The sequence below is a fragment of the Amblyomma mixtum genome, chromosome 2 (genome assembly GCF_055824585.1).
Source record: "Amblyomma mixtum isolate Tamu chromosome 2, ASM5582458v1, whole genome shotgun sequence".
NCBI classification, from domain to species: Eukaryota; Metazoa; Arthropoda; class Arachnida; order Ixodida; family Ixodidae; genus Amblyomma; species Amblyomma mixtum.
In genome coordinates, this window is record NC_143013.1 from 173,168,481 (window position 1) to 173,191,787 (window position 23,307).

General features: G+C 49.3%; 1 protein-coding gene across 1 annotated transcript in view; it reads left to right on the forward strand.

The window, feature by feature from the left end:
* Window positions 1–22,773, forward strand: part of psidin (phagocyte signaling impaired) — an 80,762-nt gene extending 57,989 nt beyond the window's left edge. The window contains exons 24-27 of the mRNA XM_089572757.1: window positions 10,310–10,395; window positions 11,725–11,841; window positions 14,261–14,407; window positions 21,490–22,773. Of these exons, the coding sequence (XP_089428883.1) occupies window positions 10,310–10,395; window positions 11,725–11,841; window positions 14,261–14,407; window positions 21,490–21,612 (473 nt within the window). The 3' untranslated portion in view covers window positions 21,613–22,773. The remainder of the gene's footprint in view (window positions 1–10,309; window positions 10,396–11,724; window positions 11,842–14,260; window positions 14,408–21,489) is intronic.
* The last annotated feature ends 534 nt before the right edge of the window (window positions 22,774–23,307 follow it).

Consider the following 23,307-nt stretch of genomic DNA (forward strand, 5'->3'; position numbering starts at 1 on the left):
TTCGCCGATGGCTGAGCCCCGAGAGAATTCCTGACGAGACATGTTCCACTGGTCTGTGACACGGTCTAATACCCCCTGCCAGGGGGCAGATTGAAATGCGGTGGGAGAATGTCCTACTAGGAATTGGTGTTATTTGCAACTACAGAAGAATATCAGTGATACGATCATGGCTGATACAAATTTGGGAACTGTGATGAGAATTTCTGATATACAGTAATCCCTCGTTATAACGAAGTCAGCGGGACGGCGAAAAAATTCGTTATAAGCGATAATTCGATATAAGTGACCGCTCGAAAAAAACTAAAATAGTCGAGATTTAATTGCGCCACAACTGCGAGAAAGTCAAAATACGATGTATTCAGTGCAGCAAAACTTTATTCAAGTGAAAAGAAGGCAGTGAGTTTTGCCTGTTTCATGTTCATACCGGGCGCGAGCAACCCCTGCTCCAACTTGCCCAAGCATTGCAAGAGGCCGCGGTCGCCGCCCGTGCACTCAACCTTATTTCGCAGGAGGCGTAGATACTCGCGCGTCTGCACCATAGTCGGCACTTCACGTGGCTCTTCGTCCGCCGACTCTTCGTCCTCGTCGGGACCACCAAGAGTTTCAATTATATCCGCATCCGTCGCTGGGGCAACCACGGGAGCTGCTGCATCAGCCAACGCGAATGTCACAAAGTCTCCTTCAACCTCTTGGCCAGAAAGTTCATAAACGGCCTCGTAAAGATCGCTACAAGTCCGGTCATCGTCAGGTTGGTCATCCTCAGGCTGGTCATCGTCAGGGCCGCTGACGACGGCGCGGGAGAAGCCGGCGTGTGCAAAACAGTTCGCGACCTTCGAAGGTGCGAGCTCTCTCCAGGATAAGTTCAGCAAGTGGATTGCACCAAGCAAATCGATGTTGTAGCTCTTGCTGGCGTCATATGCCGTGAGCATGCGCTGCAAAAGAGCCTTGCGGTACAGCTTCCGGGTGGTCTCGATGATGCCCTGGTCCATCGGTTGCAGTACCGCGGTTGTATTGGCAGGCAAAAATTCTATAGTGATTGCCGTCAGGTTTTCTATCTTCCCGTGGCTCGGGCAATTGTCAACTATAAACAGCACTTTCCGATTCTTTGCGCGGAACCGTCTATCCATAAGGCGCACGTAGTCTTCGAATATAGCTGCTGTCATCCAAGCCCGCTTGTTGTTCCTATAGATGCACTCCTTAGGAATCGCTGCATTGTGGAAGCACCGCGGTTTCTCAGCCTTCCCCAGTATTAACAAGGGAAGCTTGTCTTCGCCGGTTGCATTCGCACCAAAGAGCACCGTGACACGCTCCTTACTCTGTTTTCCTCCGGATGAGGATGCGCCCGGGGTAGTGAACGTGCGATTCGGTAGCATCTTGTAGAAAAATGCTGCCTCATCTAGATTGTAGACGTCTTTGTCTGCATACTTTTCAAGTAGAGCTTGGAGCCGATGTTGGCGCCATACGTCTACAGTGTCACGGTTCACGGCTGCGCTTTCGCCGACGATCGACTTCGAGGTCACGACGTGTCGTTTCTTGAACCGTTCCAGCCAGCCATTGCTGCACTTGAAATCTGTATGGCCCATTTGAAGGGCGAGAGCTTCGGCTTTTGCGGTAAGAGCAGGTCCATGTACGGGGAGATTTGCACTCCTGGCGTTCTTGAGCCACTGTAGAAGTGCACCTTCCACTTCCGGATATTTCGAATCGCGATTCCTCTTTCTCTTCGCAGAGAAGCTCTTTTCAAAGCCATCCAGCACAGCTTCCTTGTTTTTCAACACAGTTGACAAAGTAGAAGGCGGTATGCCAAATTCCTTCGCAATGTCGGTTTTCTGCCGGCCGCCTTTTTCCACTTCTTTTATCAGCAAAACTTTCTGCTCCAAAGTCAGACACTTTCGCCCGGAGACTGACGGAGCCATTTAGGATTGAATACCACAAAAGCACACGCGAGGCACGCTCAACTAATCACACGGCCTACAGCCAGGATCCAAACGCACGCGGCGGGCGACGCAGAAGGCAGAGCGCGCTACGTCGTAGCTGGCAGCGAGGAGACGAGCGAGCGGAGTAACTGGCGTGCGAGAGGCTAGCAGACCGAAGAGCGAAAGAAGAGGGAAGAGAAAGAGCAATTGACCTTGGAAAGAGCGTTGAGGCGCCGGCTGCGGCAAGAAAGAGGAAGTGAAAGGGCTTGCCTACTCAGTGTAGGGGGTGTTCGTCCACTGGTGGCTGAGCCGCCCGCTGCCTGCGTGTCGACAGAAAGGAAGTGGGATGGGGAGGAGAGAGTACTGGGAGAGCGGGCACAAATGCGCAGCTGCCTGCCTAGCCAGCAGTGTGACATTGAGGGGGCAAGGCGGGGGGGGGGGAGGCAGTCGCCACTTTTGTAGGGGGGTGCGCGGGTCACGAAAGACTGAGAGTGTCGCGCTGGGATGTGGAATGCGCGCTGGAATGCACGCGCAAAGGGTCGTTGACACGGCGGCGATGCCTCCGCTCGCCACTTCGCTCTAAGCGGGTCAAGCCCTTCGTGCGCTTCGAGTAATGCGGCTTAAAATGCATGCGTTTGGGTCGGGACCGGAAGAAATTTCGAATAAAGCGGTATTTCGAGTAAAGCGATTTCGTTATAACGAGGGATTACCCCTGACCAAGGTGCGGTGCATAGAGTGTACTAAATTGCAGGTGTTTCGAGCACTCTCCCAGGCTCCTGCAGATGATTCAGTCGCAGGAGCTGTGATCACCAGTCACAACTCGCTGCAAGCACTATCTGGCAGTTCGCGTCCCACACATCACCAACCCCGTGACCACCAGTCGCGCAGTGCACACTGAGATCACCTTAGCTGTGGTGCGCAGCTGCAAACGAATCCTTCAGCCGTAAATGGCTCGTGAATGCATTTCCCATCCTTCGGCATGCTGATTTTCATTTTTGATGATGTAGTTTGTGGGCGATACAAACATTTTTCATAATCCAGTGAGATTTGTATTCGCGAGATTCTGCTGTAGTCAGTCAGGAACATTATCACCTTGTTTCGCTTCGCTCAAACACTTCTTTCTAATACACAATCTTGATACTGCTGCTTCTAAAGTTAAAATCTGTTCAAGAAAAGTGTGAAAAATTCTTTCAAAAGACGTCATATTTTATTGACAGCAGCACTTCGGAAGTTCTCAGTATATGCATTTAACATAATTAGTGTACCGTATATACCGTATAAACGCGTGTAAGGGCCGCACTTTTTTTTCCAGACTCGGGAGCCAATTTTCGGGGTGCGGCCCATACACGCGATTGAGAAAAAAAAATTTTTTTTTAAGCAAAAACACAGCAATCAGGGAATGAACGGCATTTATTCTGGTGCACGCTCATCCCAAAGAAGCCGCGCAGCATGTCCGCTGTCAACGCGAAGCCATTGTTCCGCATTTCCATCACTAGCAGAGCAGTTCGGGAAACTCACACGGCTCGCCTCGGAAAGCACGTTTTTTGCAGCTTGTGTTTCTCAATTCACCCTTTTGATTCCACGGTCATCGGACGCACTTCTCAGCCATGTCGAGTTCCCTGTCCGCCGCACGCATGCCGCGTTCGAGAGCTAACTCCCAGCTGTGTAGCTGATAAGGTGCTTGCCCATCGTGCTAAAACTGCATTACTCGGCGGCAGCACGCGAAAGCCACAAATACGGCGACCACGCTAATCCGCCATAAAAGGCTGGAGCTGGCGATACTGATGCTGATTAGATAGCGGGAAGTCGCGGGGTAGAAAAAAATTGACGATGATGATGATGGCTGCGGCCTCGGGCGCCATCCATGGACGGTTTTTGGAAGCTCTTGTGCGCGTGCTTGGCCTCCGCGATCAAGCACTCCGCGATCGAGCGCACCGTTGTTCGCAGCCGGAGCCGATCGCGGAGGCCACGGCGCGTGCATTTAGAAGGCTATTCCCGCCTGGGTCATGGAAAGTTCGGGTGCGGCCCTTACACGGATTTATTTTTTTTTAAACATTTCCTTCGGGAAAACGGGGTGCGGCCCATACACGGGTGCGGCCCTTACACGCGTTTATACGGTACGCATGTAAGGGCCACACCCGGTTTTCCTGAAGGAAATTTAAAAAAAAAAAGATCCATGTAAGGACCGCACCCAAACTTTCTACAGTATAATCTTGTTACTACGAACCTCACATTAACGAATTTTTCATATTTACGAACTTTTTCAAAATCCCTGCCAAAATATCTATATTTTCAATGTAAAAATACTTCACTACTACAAATTTCAAAATACTGAACATTTCAGAATAACGAGCATAATTTATTTGCCCACCTATTATAAATGCACCTCATTATTACAAACTTACCCCGGAGAAGTGAGCCAACTCCCCGAGAGGCACACGCTCTCTGTTAATCGCCAAGGGCAGGCATCCGATACAATCCAGTCCAATCCGAAGCCGCCTCGCAACCGGAAGTTGGCTCGTCTCTCCTCCTCCGTTTTTTTTTTTTCTCCCACGGTGTGCATGTGACTACCTCCGCGCTTTTCTTTTTTTGTGTGCGGCCGCCGTGAACGCGAGGCCTAGTCGTTTCTCACCACTGCGTGTTGACTGTGCTGACGATGAATTCTGCGGGCGCCAGCCTCAAGATGAAGCGACGGCAGTTCTCGCTTAAGGAAACACATCGTTGCTCCAACCCTTGGATCAGGGGATTATAAGGTGTGTAAAAACAGAGTTTCGGAAGCGCCTGGTGCAGCGCTGTTAAACCTTCGGCTCAGACTCCCGACAGCCATAAATATTCGCCAGGCTGCCGAAACGGTAACTGGGGTGTGGTGGAACGTAAACGCCTCGACCATCAACAACTGCTGGAGGAAAGCTGGCCTTGTGAAATCGCCGCTTCACACAGAAGACTGCGATGACGCTGATAACACGGATGACGACAGTGCAAAAGAGATGCGGACTGAAGTTGCTGAGAAACTTTCTGTAGACTCTTCTGTAAGTTTTGCCGACTACGCCGAGTCGGAAAATGCTGCCCTGAAGTCAGCAGAGCTGACTGTAGAAGACATCGTGAGTAGCGTTCGCGAGTATCAAGAGCGCGGCAAAGAAAATGAACTGGACAACGATGCCGACTCGTCGCCTGCAGACCAAGTGGACGAACCTGTGTCTAGTGCGAAGGTTCTTGCATCCATAGGCAAACTTCGCACATTCATCGGAAGTTGTAGCGATGTGCCTGATTCTGTGCACCAAAAAGTTGACGACGTTGAAGAGTTCGTCCTGGGGCGCCTGTGTCGCACCCGCCAGAATCACGGATTTCTTCAAATAAACGAACGCTGAACCTCTCGTTTGCGTTCCTGTTTGAAAATTACATAGCTTGTCGTGTGCCCTTCCTGAAGGTACAGTATTTTCATTGTCCAGTAATACTACTACCTTTTTTCGCGAGTATTTCGTTGTTACGATATTTCAAAATAACGAACGACTATTCGCGACCCCGCGAAGTTCGTTGTATCGAGATTTCACTGTACGACCAAAGGCGGGAATAGCCTTCGAGATGCACGTTCTGTGGTCTTCGCGATCATCTCCGGCTGCGAGCAATGGTGTGCTTGATTGCGGACGCCACGCACATGCACAGGAGCTGCCAGGTGCTGCCCACGGATGGTGCCCGAGGCCACGCGTCATCATTATCATCGTCAACTTTTTCCTATGCCGCGAGCTCCCACTATCCACATCGGCATCAGTACAGTGAAATCTCGATACTACGAACTTCGCGGGACTCCCGCTAATCGTTCGTTATACTGAAATATCGTAGTAACGAAATAATCGGAAACAAAAGATAATAAATACGCATGCGTCTCTCATAGCCTTAGTCGCTTTGGGACGTTAAACCCCATAAACCAACCAACCTAATAAATACGCCGTGCAAAGAAAATTTCGTGCGTTTAGAAAGGGCTCTCGCGTGGGCCAGGCATGCATCAAATAATAACACAACGAGCACACTTTCTTGTGTCTTTATTTAAAGAAATCGGTAATTTTCTTTTGGCGACTGCGGCACATGCTCCCCAAGACAAACGTTTCAACGTCGTCGACTTTCTTGCGGACAGATTCAGGCACTTCATCACAGTGTGCGATGAAAGCGCGAATCTTGCCAAACGACGCCAAAACATCTGAAGTTGAGACAGCTTCGTCCGCATGGTCCGTGCGCGGCGGTTCTGCGTCGTCTTCCTGGTCATCCTCATCTCATTGATCGTTCTTGCGCAAGCTGGTGACGATGTCTTCTTCGGTCAGCTCGGCTGACGTTAAAGCTTCATTGTCACACGCAACGTAGTCCGCAAAAGTTACCGACGGGTCTACGGCCATTTTCTTGGCAATTTCGTCCCACAAGGCACCGCTTTCATCCCGTATGTCGTCGCTTTGTTCCAAGTGAGGCGGCGCGTTTGCGACATCGCAGTCTTCTGCCTGTGCCAACTTCAAAAGTCCAGCTTTCCGCCAGCAGTTTGTAATGGTACACAATTTCACGTTCCACCACGCTCCAGCGAGCGTTTCTACGGCTTGGCGGATGTCAAACGCAGCCGGGCGCCCGAGCCGGATGTTGATGAGCAGTCGCTGCACCAGCCGCTTTCAGAATTCTGCTTTAACACTTTTTATAATTCCCTGGTCCAGGGGCTGGAGCAATACAGTGTTGTTGGGGGGGGGGCAAGAACTCCAGGTGCACATTTATGAGGCACACGTTTGCGATATGTGCGGAGCAATTGTCCACGATGAAGAGTATTTTCTTCCCATCCCTCCTCATCTGGTCGTCCAGCTTCACGAGCCAGCTTGAAAACAACTCTCGCGTCATCCAGGCTCGCTTATTAGCCCTGTACTCGCATGGCAAAGACACTACGTTCTTTAGGCAGCGAGGGCTGGCGTACTTCCCTATGACTAGGGGCTTCAGTTTTTTTGTTCCAAGTGCGTTACAGCAAAACAGGACAGATACCTGGACGCAGGATTTCTTTCTGCCCCTGCACTTTTCCCCCTTAAAATTCATCGTTTTATCGGGCAGAAGCTGGTAAAAGCAGGCTGTTTCGTCAGCATTGTAAATGTCTTCCTCCGCGTATCCCTCGGCGATCTCTTGAAAGCGGTCGTCGCTCCAGGAGATTGCGCCTTCTTTGTCCGCAGCTGCCTCCTCGCCGGAGACCACTTGCCATGTAATTCCAGACCTTTGTTGAAACCGAAAAAGTCAGCCGGAACTTGCTTCGAATCCGGTAATTCCAAAGGCAACGGCGAATAAACGCGCTTTTTCTTGAAGCATCGGGCCAGACACTGGAATGTTCTGAAGCCTAACCTCCTTGAACCAAGTGAGAACAGCTTCGTCCACATTTTCGTGATTGCCAAGCCGCAAATGTTTTCTCGCTGGATCAAGCTGGGACTGTTGATGAAGCTTGGTGATTTTTTCTCTGTCTTTTAAAATGGTAGCAACGGTCGACAGCGCAATGCCGCGCTCTTTGCACATGTTTTTTTCCGGTATCCAGTTCATGGTGAATTTCAACCTTCTCCTTCAGCGAAAACTGTCGTCGCTTGTTTTTAACACGGGCACCAGCGGAGCTCATAGTCACGCTCTTCAACTCAGCACCACACAGAAATGTGCATCTTCGTGAAATTCGGACAAAGAACAGGTAGTGAGACTTCGCCTGCACCGCCGAGCCGCAGCACTTGCATGAAAACAACAGAACAAAAAAAAAATCGCGGAAGTCTAGTGAATGGATCCAACTTCCGGCGAGACACGGATGATGATGATAGCTACAGCTCATGCGCTGAAGCGAACTCATTTTAATTTAGAAAAACTTCGTAGTAACGAGGTGCGTTTCTACGGAGGAGCAAATAAATTACGCATGTTATTCTGAAATGTCTGGTATTTTGAAATTCGTAGTAGTGAAATATTTTTGCATTGAAAATACAGGCATTTTGACGAGAATTTTTGAAATTTTCGCAAATCTTAAAAAATCATTAATGCGGCGTTCGTAGTACCGAGATTTCACTGTATCGCCAGCTCCAGTTTTCTGTGGCTGTTAAAGGCACGGGAATTGTGGTAGCGTGTCAGTTCACCATAGTTGTGGCTTTTATGTGCTGCCGCTGAGCGTTGCAGTTTTAGCGCGATGGGCAAGCACCTTAATAGCTGCACGACTGGGGGTTTGCTCTCAAAGCGTGCGGTGGGTAGGAAATTCAGCATGGATGAGAAGTGCTTCCAATGATGGTGCAACTAAACAGATGCATTGAGGAGCACAGGCTGCAAAAAACATTTTTCGACGCAAACCGTGCAAGTTTCCCGAACTGGGAGAAGAGCTACTCTGCTGTGTGATGGAAATGCGGAACAACAGCTGCGCGTTGGCTACGGACATGCTGCGCGACTTCTTGAAGGATGAGCATGCACCAGAGCACAGCACCAGCTCATAGTCTGAAGGCTGCGAGTGGCAACTGAACGTAGAATAAATGCCGCTCATTCTCTGATTGGTCTTTTTTTACTTAGCAGTAAAAAATTTTTTGCGCACATCGCGTGTATGGCCCGCACCCCAAAAATTGGGCCCTTGAATCTGGAAAAAAGAATTGCGGCCCTTACACTCGTTTATCTGTTTTTTGGATGTGCATCGTGCTTTTCCCAGCTTGCTACATTTTATTACGTTGAGGTTATATGGTATTCTAGAAATTCTTTGTATAGAAAAGCCTTGTACTAAACGTGAAAGGAAATTAGGTGTTATCTGTTAAACGACCAATTCTGAGGGATAGTTTATCTGTGTGGCACTGCATTGCTATGACAACACCTCATGTGGCAAAGTGCACTTAGTGAAAGTGACACTGAACTTGTTCACATCATGGTGGTGTAATTCTGGCCCTAAGACATTATTTGTACCATCAGCCTGAAATGAAACTCAAACACAACTGGAATGGGAGCACAAACAATAGAGAATGCTAGCGGCTGGAGAAGATACAGTAATGGCCTGTTAACACTTCCAGAGAATGCTCTTTACACCTTGTATGCGAAAATCAACCACTCTAGTAGTATTCAAAAGAATAGAAAGATGGGTGAGTTGGAAGCTGTTCAGGATGTTTTGGGGACAACTAAGATTGTGCATATCCTATGTCTTTTCTTCATCTTCGTAAAGTTTGCACCCACAGAACATCATAAACGCTCTAGTATTCTGCCTTCCTACTTAAATATCTTCCAGTTTTGCAGTTTGTTTCAGTTTTCTTGTTCGCGTTTCATTTGACGCTGATAGTACTTGTTGGCAGTTAGCGTGCTACCATGAAATTGCTACTGTCGTGTTGGAAATCGAAGTTTATCTCCAACTGTGGTCACTCATGCTGACCTTTGGCCTTTGCTAATGTCTAGTGCCCGCTTGTGCTTTCCACTGCTGCTGGTGTTTGTGTGCTTGGAAATCTTGCTGACAGCTCATTGTTCAGGTGCTCTGGAATTGTTTAATTCCACTTCTCTCATGTTCTCATCTCTGCATACAGTGTTGCTGTCTGCCCGTTAAGCCAAAAGCAGGCACTGCGTCAGTGTTTGTTCCTTGTTACAAAGCTGTCCAGGAGGACAAGCAAAATTGGTTTTGAGGCAAGGAAAGACACAGTAACTGTCGCTTCTCAGTGGACGCCTGAAACACACCATGAGGGAAGGGATGAAGGATGGAAGAGAGAAAGAGGCATCATAGTGGAGAGTTTCTGATAAACTTTGGCCACCTGTGATCCTTTCCTTTTCACTGGCATCACACAGCACTTGGGCATCTTTCGTAGCTCTACCAGGGGTAGGAGACCCCATTTGGTTTAGGTTACAACTACTTCAGTGCATCTGGTGACTGGAGGGAAAAACTGACGCATGTAAGCGAATAATTCCAGCATGTGCGCACGGTGTTGAGATGCTGCGGCTTTGACCAAATTGTCTGGGGCTTCGGGAAACGAGGCTGTTCTGTTTCCGCTGGTGGTGGTTTCAATCCCACTGGGGGATGAATTTTTTTTTTTTTCTGCTAGAGACCGTAGCCATGACAACTCCTGTTGGCTTTCGTCTGACCAGTATCGGAGGAATTGGTGCTGACATCTGCACTGGCTGGACAGCAGTACATGTAGGAAGTTTCCTAGCCCTGGCTTTGCCTCCATCGATGCAGAGATGCAAACAGACCTGCCGCTCTTGCATTGTAGGAAAGGGAGGGGGTGCCAATATAATTGCAGAAAGCAGTGCCAGTTTCAATCCGGCCTACCTTGGCATTCTGAACCATGGCAAAAGGGGAAGTGAACATGACCTATGGAAGCATGAGTGGCTGAGAAGAATGTGTTATGTGCCTTGGAGGCTGGGTCTAGTTTTATTTTTCTCCCCTTCTCTCTTTTTGTTCCCAGGTATGGTGTCCAAGGTCAAGGATCTCAAGGTGGACAGCTTACACTCAACGCATGTCTTTCTAGAAGCGCTTGCCAATGCCACTGAGGTAGGTGGGGCCCTCCTGCCCTGGCATTGCTTCTGAACCATCTGAGAAGGTGTTGCACGCTTAGCAGAGTAGAGACCTGCATCTCTTCCTGTCAGCAGGTGGTCCTTGGCTGTTGCTGGAGCATTTGTGCTTGCATTAGTTATTCAGTGTCATTGTGGTGAGGGTTCACGTATTAGTTAGCCAGAAATTAGATGGAAGTAGCTTGTGTGGAAAAGCAGAACTACTGTATATACTCGTGTAAGGGCGACCCCTGTGTATGGGCTGCACCCTTAGCCTGGCAGCCGGTATTTCGGAAAAAAACAAGTGAGCAAAAAGAACTGCTTCGTGTGTGTATAATTTGCCCACTTGGTATGCTACGCTGGGAGCTGATAGATGATAAATACCTGTGCGACCAAGCGCAAGTCACCTGTGTGCCGGACTCTGCCTGGAACCACGTACTGTACATGCGGTGCTGCAATGCTGCTAACTCGCCTTGCATGCTCAGTGTTTGCACCAGAAAGGACAAAACGTGCTGGGCAAAAAATAACTAGAATGCAGTGCACCCATGCTAGCGGTGCATTTCTAGCGGCACGGTGCCTGCCGGGCTCGGATAATGTGGTAGCGCGCCATTTGCCCATTGTTGTTAGGCCTAGTATGCTTTCACGGTTTACTACATAAGGTTTAACCTTGTTAAACGCAATAACCTCACTAAAATGAATGTGTAATTTATTTCCTCGAAGCCCTCGACAGTGAAGCATGCTGAAAAGCAGGCCAGATGAACTCCATCTCACACTGATCGCTCCACGTTGCATGCGTGGCGTGCCACTCTCAACCGTTGGACACTAGAGCGCCACATCCTCAGAGGATCTTGATCTTAACTTAGAATCATGTGACGTCTGTCTGTAAACTGATCTAGCTATATGTTTTACTTTTTATGCACTTAATCTGTGCCTGTCGGTGGGCGTGCCCTATCATCCATTCTTTGAATGCATTATGTATGGATTTGAAGGACGGACTGCGCTAATTCATCATAAAAATGCACGTTGCAGCACAAAAAAGGGATGCATACTTGAGGCTCCACTGTAGTAAAAAAAGTTTTATGAAGAAACGCCGGTCCCATGTAAGGACCGCACGCTGTCAGAACCATGGAACAATGAAGTGCGGTCCTTACACGAGTATATACGGTATCTGAGTTAAATTTCCACCAACCCATTACAGGCATATCGGCTTCCTTCGGGCTTTCTGGTGACCTAGCTGCCTTGAGCTCTGGCAGTACTGTTGGTGTTTGTGCTGTCACGTTGGGTACGTATGTGCAACACACTACTCTCCTCCTCCTCTCCTGGTGTCCAGGTGGTCGGCTGGTGCAGCCTGGTGGCAGCCGTGGGTGGCTCACTGGCGCGCCCAGTTCGCCATGCAGTGGCCAAGAAGGGCAAGAAGAAGACAAAAGAAGCCGGCTCTACAGACGAGGTGGGTAGAGCTTGGCCGTGCTGGATCCTTTCTGCTGGTTGCATATGCTCTCATGCATACACAGCAGCTGCCTGTTCTTTCTTTTTTGAAGCGAAAAGCTTCACTACGAGGGTCGGAGCCGAGCTTCGCGTGAGCCGGTGCACAGATTTGCCAGTTCTGCGCATGTGCGACACCGAGTGACGTCACACGCGTTGCAGGTGGCCGCAGCCGTCGCCTGACCTTTCGTCGCAGTGGCGCACTATGACGCGTGTGTGCCGCCGCTACCGCTGCGCGCGCTGCTCCTCCTCGCCACCGTTTGACCTTTCGATGATGCCGCGCGCTACTGGGCTATAAATGCGCTTGTCAGAAAATAGGCACTCGCACTCGCCATGGAAGGACAAGCACCCTGACGTGGCTGTAGAAAATCTACCGATCCAGAAGGGCTAGCTTGGGAGTTGGCCAAAAAGCAGCGAAGAAATGAAAAGTGCAAAGCTAAGCATATGGCCGAAACGCCAGAAAACCGGGCGGAACACCTTTCAAACCAAGCGTACCTGAAGCTTTTTGCTTGTATATCCAGGCTTAACCAGAGCTGAGCCACTGCCAAATTTTTTGGGAGAAGGGGAGTTGGGATCTATAGATTATTAGTGTGCTAGCGCTTCTAGTGGCCAAACCCCTTATTATAAAGTGTATTAAAAGTGTAGCCCAAGCGTTTTATTCTGAGCAGTCTACTGGGGTTCTCATAGCAACCATGCCCCTGCCATAAGAGCAAGCTTCGTGACACTATCAGAGTAAAAATTTTATGAAAATTTTATTAGTCATTCAGTAGATGAATACAAATAGATATGCAAAAGGAGGTCCCATAGACAACAACTGAAAGGGGACCTCCTCTACAGACACAGTAGAGGAGGTGACTTGTCACCTTCAGCGAGTGACACTCGCCTTCACTGTCATTCGCGCACTGCCACGTGATGAACTTTGATGGCATTCGCTGAAGAACACACTTGACACAAGTTCAATCTGGTGAACTTATACACCCATCTTAAACCGGCTTAAAGGGGCTCTGAAAGGGACTCCCTGTAAAAAGGTGCGGTACGCCTGAGGTGTGAATGGACGCCGCTTCACGAATATCCTCCAGCAATAAATTTTTTAATGCATTTTGTAAGAGATGAGTTGTCTGTAGACAAAGTTTGAATTTCAGCGTCTTCGTGCCTTTCCCTCTCCTCTCGTCATGTTTTGCATGCACAAAGGTTGGCACTCCTCTGGCGGCCATGCCGGCCCGGCCTCACTGCTGGCTGCCAGCATGCTGGAATTCCCCGGGGGGGGGGAGGGGGGGGGGGGGGGGGGAAATTTTTCTCAACCTCTGGAAGAGCAATGCAGCTGACTTGCCATTGCTGTGGTAGCTGCGTGAACCAATGACCATCTCTTAAGCCTGTTTCACATGCAAGCGAAAATGCTAGTGAACCCTGTTGCCGCGGCGGAAAAACCTGTTTTGAGTCGTCGCTGCGACGAGCGGCGAGGTTTCAACAAGTTGGAGATTTTCGCTGCGACGCGCCGCTCAATCGCTCAGTCGCTTGCATGTGAACAGGCCTTTAACCGACATACCCAGACACATGGGACAGAGGAGGCACGAGTATGACAAAGGTCGCCTGAAAGGGTTCGCCAACTTTTGCGTCCAATTACGGGTTGTTCGCTGCATATAGAAGTGTATTACTTGGCTCGGATGTTCATAACGAGAGAATCTAGTGATTGAGTGAGTTTATGTACTCTCAGATGGTGTTTCAGAGCCCCTTTAAGCGCACTTAATGACTCAGCGTGCGTAGTCAGCTTTCCTGCACCGGCAAAAAAATCTTGTACAAATAGTTTGCAGCAGCGCTGCCATTGTGCAGCCCAAGCACTTGCCCTCTGTGGTCGCACCTGCCTTGCACTGTGCTCTCAGGGCTCCACTTGGTCTGCCTGGTCCCTGCCTCAGGAGCATTGGTGAACCTGTCTTGAAGTGGTCAATCCAGTGGGGACCACGTTCACATCTGCATGGTCCTAGAAAATGCTAGCACTGCACTTAGTATATCGAGCCTCAGTTTGTTGCTCGAAAAAATGTCATGGACAAAAGGTGCTGCGGTGTCACCTTGCATGTGCAGTATGTTGCTGGAAAAAGTCCATTCTGATTGACACTTGCCTTTGCCATGTACCACCAAGTTGCCAAAGTAATACTTCAAGGGGTGAAGTGCTGTTGCTGTTAGTCGTGACACTTAATTTGCCTGTCTGACACTCGTATAAGTCTGAACTCTCAGAAGTGTTGGGTATGAGATTGCTTCTCACCTTTGAAAGGTTTGGAGACTTGGACTTAGGAGCCGCACACTGAGGCCCAGAAGTGAATTCCTTGCACTGTCTAATTTTGACCAAGGCTGTACTACAGCATACTGTGCTGCCTCATGCTGTGCAGGCACCGCAGAAGCAGTTTGTCACTCTGCTGGGAGAACTGGAGGTGGCGGCGGCGGACCTCCACGCAGTGGTGGGGCGGGCGCCGGTGGACCTGCTGACAACACTGGTGGCATCCATCAATCTTGACCAGGAGGACCCTTTCCTACCGGTCAGCCCTTCCTTTCTTTTCTTTGTTTCCTTGTGGCTCTTGCAGTTGTTTCACTGTGTGAGCGACACAGCTTCAATTCAGAATGCACAGGCCTGTCACGAGGCTGGGAGACAGCGGCACACCCCAGTGTTGTAGATGGTACTATTGGCTGCTGCCTGCAATTTTCGAGCAGTGCTGAGCTGTTCATTTCACCCCTACATCTGTCATGCAGTCAGAGTGGTGAACTTTGAACAGCTGGGCCTTCATGGAGCTTTTACAACTGGTGGGTTGAAGCTATGGGCTCTTGTGTAACGGACATTTCCAGCCACAGCAAATTAATTCGCACAAAACTGTATGCAAGGATATGCCTTCAGACTAGCCACCAGCCTTGTTTTACAGTGAAAACTTGTTGCAACAGACCTTGGCTGTGTTCAGGAGTTCAATCTGTTGTAGAGGTGTGCACAATCTGAATGTACTGCTACAGTACCCGCTTTAGTAAACTTACATGTGCTAAAAACATGGTTATAGTCAATTAGAATGCAGAAAACCATGGTCAAGGTGCAGGAAGAAAGAATACAAATTATCAATGATGGTCTGCAGCGCACATTTCAGTCCCACTGGTTTATTTGGATTTTGAAACATTACAGATAGTTGGTGATTCTGACTGATATAAATCGTGAACAAGCGCTGACTCAAATATTTTCCTGCAGCGATCGCTTGACAGGGAAGGTAGCTTCGGCTTTTAAGTGAAGTTGTAACTACTACTTCTTCAGTGCCACAAATGCTACTACAGGCTGTATATGTAGCGCCACGTCTCCATAAACCAATACGCACTCCAGATTCAGTGCGCATCTGGCAACTACTGATTGCAAGCATTTCATATATTGGATCAAGCAGGAAACATTTGTTTTTCATTTCTTGCAAAATACAGTCCACGACCGATTTTTCGGACTCTCTAGGGACCGTGAAAACGACCGAAAAATCGGTCAGTCCGGAAAATCAAATTTCACTGAAAAAATCGCAAACTTATTACCAGTATGCCAGAGAAAGCGGCCAGTTGTATTGCACACATTCTAAAGCTCCTCATGACTATATTTCGCCGCGCGACATACTGTATAAACGCGTATAAGGGCCGTATTTTTGGGGTGCGGCCCATACATGCGATGTGCGAAAAAAAATTTTTAAGTAAACACACACTAACCAGAGAATGAGCGACATTTATTCTGCGTTCAATCGTCACTTGCGGAGTATTTCGACTCTTGAGCTGGGGCTGTGCTCTCATGCACGCTCATGCCAAAAGAAGCCGCGCAGCATGTCCGCTGTCAATGTGTCGCCGTTCCGAAATTCCATCACATAGAGGAGCAGCTCTTCTTTCAGTTCGGGAAACTAGCACGGCTTGCCTTGGAAAGCGCGCTTTCTGCAGCTTGTGTTTCTCTTTTGGTTGCACCATCATCGGACGCACTTCTTGGCCACGTCGAATTTCCTGCCCGCCGCACGCTTACCGTGTTCGAGAGCTAACTCCCAGCCGTGTAGCTTAAGGTGCTTGCCTGTCGTGCTAAAGCTACGAAGCTCGGCGGCAGCACGCAAAAGCCACAATCACAACTATTACGGCAAATGCGCTAACACAGCACAAAAGGATTTGGATATGTGGCTTTCCCTTTGTATCGGGCAGTCCTTACGGAGAAAACCTCCGAAAGTGTTCCTAGCCTAATTTGGAGTTTTCTTCGTCTTCATGGAGATTTCTCTCCACAATGCCAATCGACGTTTGGTTGTTTCCACCGCATCAGCCACGGCATCTGTCCCTCCGATATCTGCAGCCACATTGCCATCCAGTGGCCGGAGCGGGGGGGAAACCAAGGGCCTGCTCAAAAAAGGTTCCAACCGGATGTTGTGGCTGAAGCACCGGACAGGTCAGAACTACGTGTTCGGCCGTCTCTTCCTCTTGTTGGTACACCACACACGCCACGTCCGCTTCAGCTGCGTTTTGACACCCCTGCATTTAGCCCACCAAAGCCTTGTCCGTAGCACCCCAGCCCGCGCCTCGAAAAGCAGTGAACTTCCTACGGAGTTATTGTAGAATCTCTCCTGCTTGTTCTCCGTCTTCCGAGCGCAATATGTACTGAGGGCTGGCTTATTCTCCGTGGTCACCTTCCAACGCTGCGTCTCGGCTGCTGACACCCTCGCTCTCAGCTGACCTCTGCTCAGGCTTGTTCCCTTTAGGTTGCACAGAGCTGGGAGGGGGACCTCAAACTTGGTCGCTAAACCCCGGACTCTTTTCACCCATCTTGTGGACAGTCCCGAGTATTGGAGGTAGCGTCAGACCTGATCCACCCAGCGCTCTTGCCCCAGGACCCACGCCTGGATTTCAAAACCCAGCTTCGCCACTGCCTCTCGTGCCTCAAATGCGGACCACCCAACGTCACTCTGTACCGCTTCGTTGGGTGTCAATCGGTGGGCGCCCAGTGCTTGTCTGCCCACCTCTCATTGCCATCGCTCTAAAAACTCACTCGGGTAGCAGACGACAGACACAGCACTGCATTGCCAAAAGTGAGTCCAGGTACCATTACCGCCTTCCATAGGCCTCTAACCACCTTCATGTGGCTGAAAGCCCACAACGCACGTGCCTTGAGTACACACTGGCCTCTCGGAGCCTTCTTCTCATGTACCCGGTTTTTCATGGGTGATGAGGTAATCTCCGCCAGCGGTGAGCTGCATGCCAAGGTAGCGGTGCAACGACACCGATGGGATCACCTTGTCCTGCAATGTAAATGCTTGCCCAACGTCTGGCATCTCAGGAGACCCCCAGGTCATTACTGCGCTCTTGCGAGTGCTGAACCAGTGTCCCAGCTGTCCGGCTCGCAAGCTGCATACATCTAGGAGCCTTTGGTGTACCTCCCTTGAGTCCGCCACCAGTACTCTATCGTCGGCGTATAGCAGGGCAGGGAGCTTTTGAGACAGGACCTCGCCTTCAACCATGTATGACAGGTCGAAACCTGCTCCGCATGTCCCCTGGTCACACTCCAGGTCATTCAGCATTAGCATGAATAGAAGCGGGGACAGAGGGCATCCCAGCTTCAAGCCACGTTCTATAGCGATCGGTTCTGATTGAAGGCCCTGCCACTCCACCACCACCGATGCCGCCGTGTATAACCCCCTGACCCTATCTACTACCTCCGTGGGCAGGCCTCTCTCGACGAGTATCTGCCAAGGCTGGAGCTGGCGATACTGATGCTGATGTGAATAGCATAAAATCGCGGCAAAGAAAAAAGTTGATGATGATGATGATCACGGCCTCGGGCGCCATTCATAGACAGCACTTGGAAGCTCCTGTGCGCGCGCGTGGCCTCTGCGAACGGCGTGGCGCCGGAGCAGATCGCGGCGTCCATGGCGCGGGCCGTAGCCACCGCGATCTGCTCCGGCGGCGCGCCCAAAGCACGCTTCGATCGCGGAGGCCACGGCGTGCGCGTAGCCTCCGCGAACGTATTCGCGTTTCGTATTCGGGACGAAAGACTCAGCACAGATGAGTTCCATGAACTCAAACTATGGTTCAAGGTCGTGCAGCGGAAGACATTCAAGAACAGCACGAATTCGAATACACTTGAGCGCAATGTGCGACTCGTGCAGAATTTCGGCGTCGCAAGTTAAGAGGCTCCCTTTGAGCTTGAATTTCGTTTTATTTGGTAAAGTTTTCGATCTCTCCTGCAGTTTGAGTTAATGACGTTCCACTGTACCCATTATATGGCGGCTTGGGTACTGGCGGCGAATGCAAACGAAGTCCGAAAAATCGAGTGGTCAGTTGCGGTGCTGCGAAAAAGTCCGAATAATCAAGCATGTCTAAAAAATTGGGCGTCCGAATTTTCGGTCGTCGGCTGTACGTGCACGGTCAAGTGGTCGCTGCTAAGAGACATTGTCCTCATGTGTGGTTCACATTTTATCTCAGTAAAATTCACTTAATCTCAGGTTTCCTGGTGAACCTTGTTTATGCTGCTATTTTAAAAGAGTGGGGAAAAATGAGGGCAATGAATTGAAACGCAGAAAGAGCAGGAGAGCGGAGCGCTAGTGATGTTTGTGTGTTTCTTTGTCGTGCCGATTTCATCCCGCAGCTTTAAATTTTCACTACAATCTCGGTATGCGCAAGTTGGTTACTCAACTTGCGCATACTGAGATTTTAGTTCACTTCGGTATGCACCCCTTCACAAGTTTGAAATCTGGAGAGAACTTGCAGTTAAACCTGGATGTAATGAACCTCCATATAGTGACTTCCTCTATATAATGAAGATTTTATTTCCCCAATGCCACGCCTATTGAAGCGCATGTATTTGAGACCTCTATGTAACGAACGTGTAACGGCGGTTAACCTTGATATACGAACTCGCTAGAGCAACTATATGTTAGCTTGTGCTAAGTTACGAAATTTGGCAGAAAAGTTTCACGACGATGAAGCACGAACTGACAGAAGCGTCAACGATCGCAACGAGTGACCGCAGTTGAGACAATGCGTCGTGCTCCAGCGCTGTCGGCACATCTCCGTTGCTTTCTCTTTCGCAGTGCCGTACCGCGTGGCACTAGAACAGTTCATGTCCAAAAGCAGTGAAAAATGATAGGACATAGGAAAAACGAAATGGCACGAGCGCCATACCGCATGGCACTAGAACAGTTCATGTTCAAAAGCAGCGAAAAATGATAGGACATAGGAAAAACGAAATGGCACGAGCGCCATACCGTGTGGCACTAGAACAGTTCATGTTCAAAAGCAGCGAAAAATGATAGGACATAGGAAAAACGAAATGGCACGAGCGCCATACCGCATGGCACTAGAACAGTTCATGTTCAAAAGCAGCGAAAAATGATAGGACATAGGAAAAATGAAATGGCACGAGCGCCGTACCGCGTGGCACTAGAACAGTTCATGTTCAAAAGCAGCGAAAAATGATAGGACATAGGAAAAACGAAATGGCACGAGCGCCATACCGCATGGCACTAGAACAGTTCATGTTCAAAAGCAGTGAAAAATGATAGGACATAGGAAAAATGAAATGGCACGAGCGCCGTACCGCGTGGCACTAGAACAGTTCATGTTCAAAAGCAGCGAAAAATGATAGGACATAGGAAAAACGAAATGGCACGAGCGCCATACCGCATGGCACTAGAACAGTTCATGTTCAAAAGCAGCGAAAAATGATAGGACATAGGAAAAACGAAATGGCACGAGCGCCATACCGCATGGCACTAGAACAGTTCATGTTCAAAAGCAGCGAAAAATGATAGGACATAGGAAAAACGAAATGGCACGAGCGCCATACCGCATGGCACTAGAACAGTTCATGTTCAAAAGCAGCGAAAAATGATAGGACATAGGAAAAATGAAATGGCACGAGCGCCGTACCGCGTGGCACTAGAACAGTTCATGTTCAAAAGCAGCGAAAAATGATAGGACATAGGAAAAACGAAATGGCACGAGCGCCATACCGCATGGCACTAGAACAGTTCATGTTCAAAAGCAGCGAAAAATGATAGGACATAGGAAAAATGAAATGGCATGAGCGCCGTACCGCGTGGCACTAGAACAGTTCATGTTCAAAAGCAGCGAAAAATGATAGGACATAGGAAAAACGAAATGGCACGAGCGCCATACCGCGTGGCACTAGAACAGTTCATGTCCAAAAGCAGTGAAAAATGATAGGACATAGGAAAAACGAAATGGCACGAGCGCCATACCGCATGGCACTAGAACAGTTCATGTTCAAAAGCAGCGAAAAATGATAGGACATAGGAAAAACGAAATGGCACGAGCGCCGTACCGTGTGGCACTAGAACAGTTCATGTTCAAAAGCAGCGAAAAATGATAGGACATAGGAAAAACGAAATGGCACGAGCGCCATACCGCATGGCACTAGAACAGTTCATGTTCAAAAGCAGCGAAAAATGATAGGACATAGGAAAAATGAAATGGCACGAGCGCCGTACCGCGTGGCACTAGAACAGTTCATGTTCAAAAGCAGCGAAAAATGATAGGACATAGGAAAAACGAAATGGCACGAGCGCCATACCGCGTGGCACTAGAACAGTTCATGTTCAAAAGCAGCGAAAAATGATAGGACATAGGAAAAATGAAATGGCACGAGCGCCGTACCGCGTGGCACTAGAACAGTTCATGTTCAAAAGCAGCGAAAAATGATAGGACATAGGAAAAACGAAATGGCACGAGCGCCGTACCGCGTGGCGCTAGAACAATTCGTGTTCAAAAGCAGCGAAAAATGATAGGACATAGGAAAAACGAAATGGCACGAGCGCCGCACCGCGTGGCACTAGAACAGTTCGTGTTCAAAAGCAGCGAAAAATGATAGGACATAGGAAAAACGAAATGGCACGAGCAGGGCGTGTCCATTGCTGCTGCGCGGTTGCTCACGTAATTACGGCGCCAATAGCTCTGGCGCATCGGGACTCCGGAGCAGGGACGGTGGAGAGTGCCAGCGACACAAAGCGAAGAGGCCATTTTCTGGGGCAACAGCAGTGGCCAAAATGAAAGAGGGAACATGTAGGGTGTTTGGTTCTCTGCAGTGCACGGATGCTTTTGAATTATGCGGTTGCATTTGGCCAGTAAAGGCACGAGCAGCATAGAGAAAACAAACGAGGAACACCTTAAAAGGCCATGAGTTGTCAGTTGTACACATTTAATTGCCTGCGTCTGTCTGTTCCTTGCCTTCAGTTTCTGCTAAAATGTTGTTAATTCACAGTTGCTCTTTAATCCATGCTGCTGTCTTTCTTTCTCATAGTGTCAGATGAATTGCTCTCCTGTCCGTTGCTTGCGGCGCTGTTCTTGTTTCTACTTCTTGCCCCTTTTGTTAGCCCCCAGGTTTTGCCACCGTGGTTGAGTATTGGCAAGATGCATTGGTTGTATACCTTTGTTTTCAGGAACTTGTTTGTTGTTTCAGGGCTGTCTGTTGTTTTGCAGTAACATTCAGATTGAGTCTGCTGCATTCTTATTCCCTGCAAAATGTTTTCTTACGATTTGGGTGTTCACTTGCTGTATTTGGCAGTCTTTTTAAGAATGGTTCCAGAGCAAGTTTTAGACTCATGCTTGCCATTGCACTTCACTGCAGGGAACCAACGAAGTGAACAAACAGGTGCGACAGAGGATTGAGCAGAGCTACGCAGACTCCTTCAAGGAACTAGGAGCCATGCTGGATTCGAAGCTCAAGCTGCTGCAATCCTTACGGGCCTGAGTGATGCCATCATCGCTGATGTTTTCCAGCGGACACCATTTCAAAGCAGGCCCCGGCTTGTTCTCATTGCTTGCCCATGAACTATCATAAGACTGCCAGTATGGGTCCCATGACCTTACACCTGAATGCCCAAGTGTGAGCGATCGTTATCATGTGTGAAAAAGAAAACAAAGCAGAGGAAGAGAACAGGTGGGAGAGGGGGGCTTTGAATGTGTCTGACACAGGCATTGCTCTCTCACGTTGCCCAGTGTCGACTAAAGCTTGAAGGCATTTTGAGTGAGCCATCTAAGCGAGCTGTGAACGAAGCAGTGAACAATCTTCACCACAAGCAAGGCCCCAATGACAGCATGGCCGGGCCAACTATGCAGCTTAAGGGTTCATCATCACGATTGTGCAACTGCAATAGTGTCGTGCTGCTCAACGGTTATGAGTGCCACATCCGACTTCAACCATTTGATGTCATTTATGATTAACCAGCAGCAGATGTGATGAGCTGCACTCTCCTGTCCTTCTGAATGTCGGCTTTCGATTGCTGTCCACCAGCAGTGCAAGCTGACCAAGAAGTGTCTCATGGACTCGCACTACACATCAAAGGACGACCCAGCCCAGATGGCGGAGGAGTATGGCCTGGAACATAGTGCGTGGTTTCAATAGCAGTTACAGAAGCCCTGATTTCATCAGAAGCCGTGTTGGTTGCAGAGGTTGAGAAGAGAAAGGCAAGGCTGTTGCTTGTCTTCGGCTCCAGCATCTTACACCTGGATTTAACCCAAATGGCCACTATGCAAAGTGCCTGTTTGTGCAATGCTCTCTTCTGTGCTTGTGAGCTGGCCACCGCATCGGTGAATTGATGAGAATTGACGCCAGACCAAGGCAATCGTGACGACGAAGGAAAGATGGCTGGCTTTGTGCTCTTTCTGTCCTTTTATAGTGCGTAGTATGCAAGTGTGTGCGCCAGTTTGCCTCGTGGACTCTGTTTTTGTTTTCTTTTTCTGCGCCTTGGGGAGTGATGGACACCACCAGCTCTGTCGGTTCCCGGCCGTGCTCGTGCGGTGACAGGCTGGGTGGGAGTGCGTGAACTGGCTGTGCAACTGTTGACTCTGTCCGTGCGTGCCTTCTAGGATCGAGAATTGCGAGTAAAAGTTTTATATTTTGAATCCGTAATGGTGTGCATTGGCAAGTAGGTGTCCTCCAATGCTGAGACACCTTGTGTTAGTTTCCATTACTAGACTCAGTTGCAGCTTTTTCGGGCAATGGTGCAGAAGCTATGCAGCCAAAACACGCTCTCTTTCCTACACAGCGGAATATAGTCCCCACTTGCAGTTCATATATTGTTAAAGGGGCCATGGCACCATTTTTCAGACTCGAGCTTTTTTTTGTTATACATCTTGGAACAACTGGACAAAATATGGGCTCATTTGGTGCAGTGGGTAATTTGTAACAGAACCTTTAAAAATTCTCCTGAACCGTGTGGCAGTCGGAAAACGCTGGCACGCTCACGGTTCGTGATGACAGACAGTCACATGCGGCTGAACGACCGAACTGCACGTAGTGAGCATACGAGAGTGAGTTGTTCATTGTTCAGGCTTGGGGGGTGAAGGGGGGGGGGGGGGGAGTTGGAGGGGGACGAAGGCAACATAGGCCTGTGTCCTCCTCTGTTCTGTCTAGCTTCTGCCCTCTTGGCGATTTCATCACAAT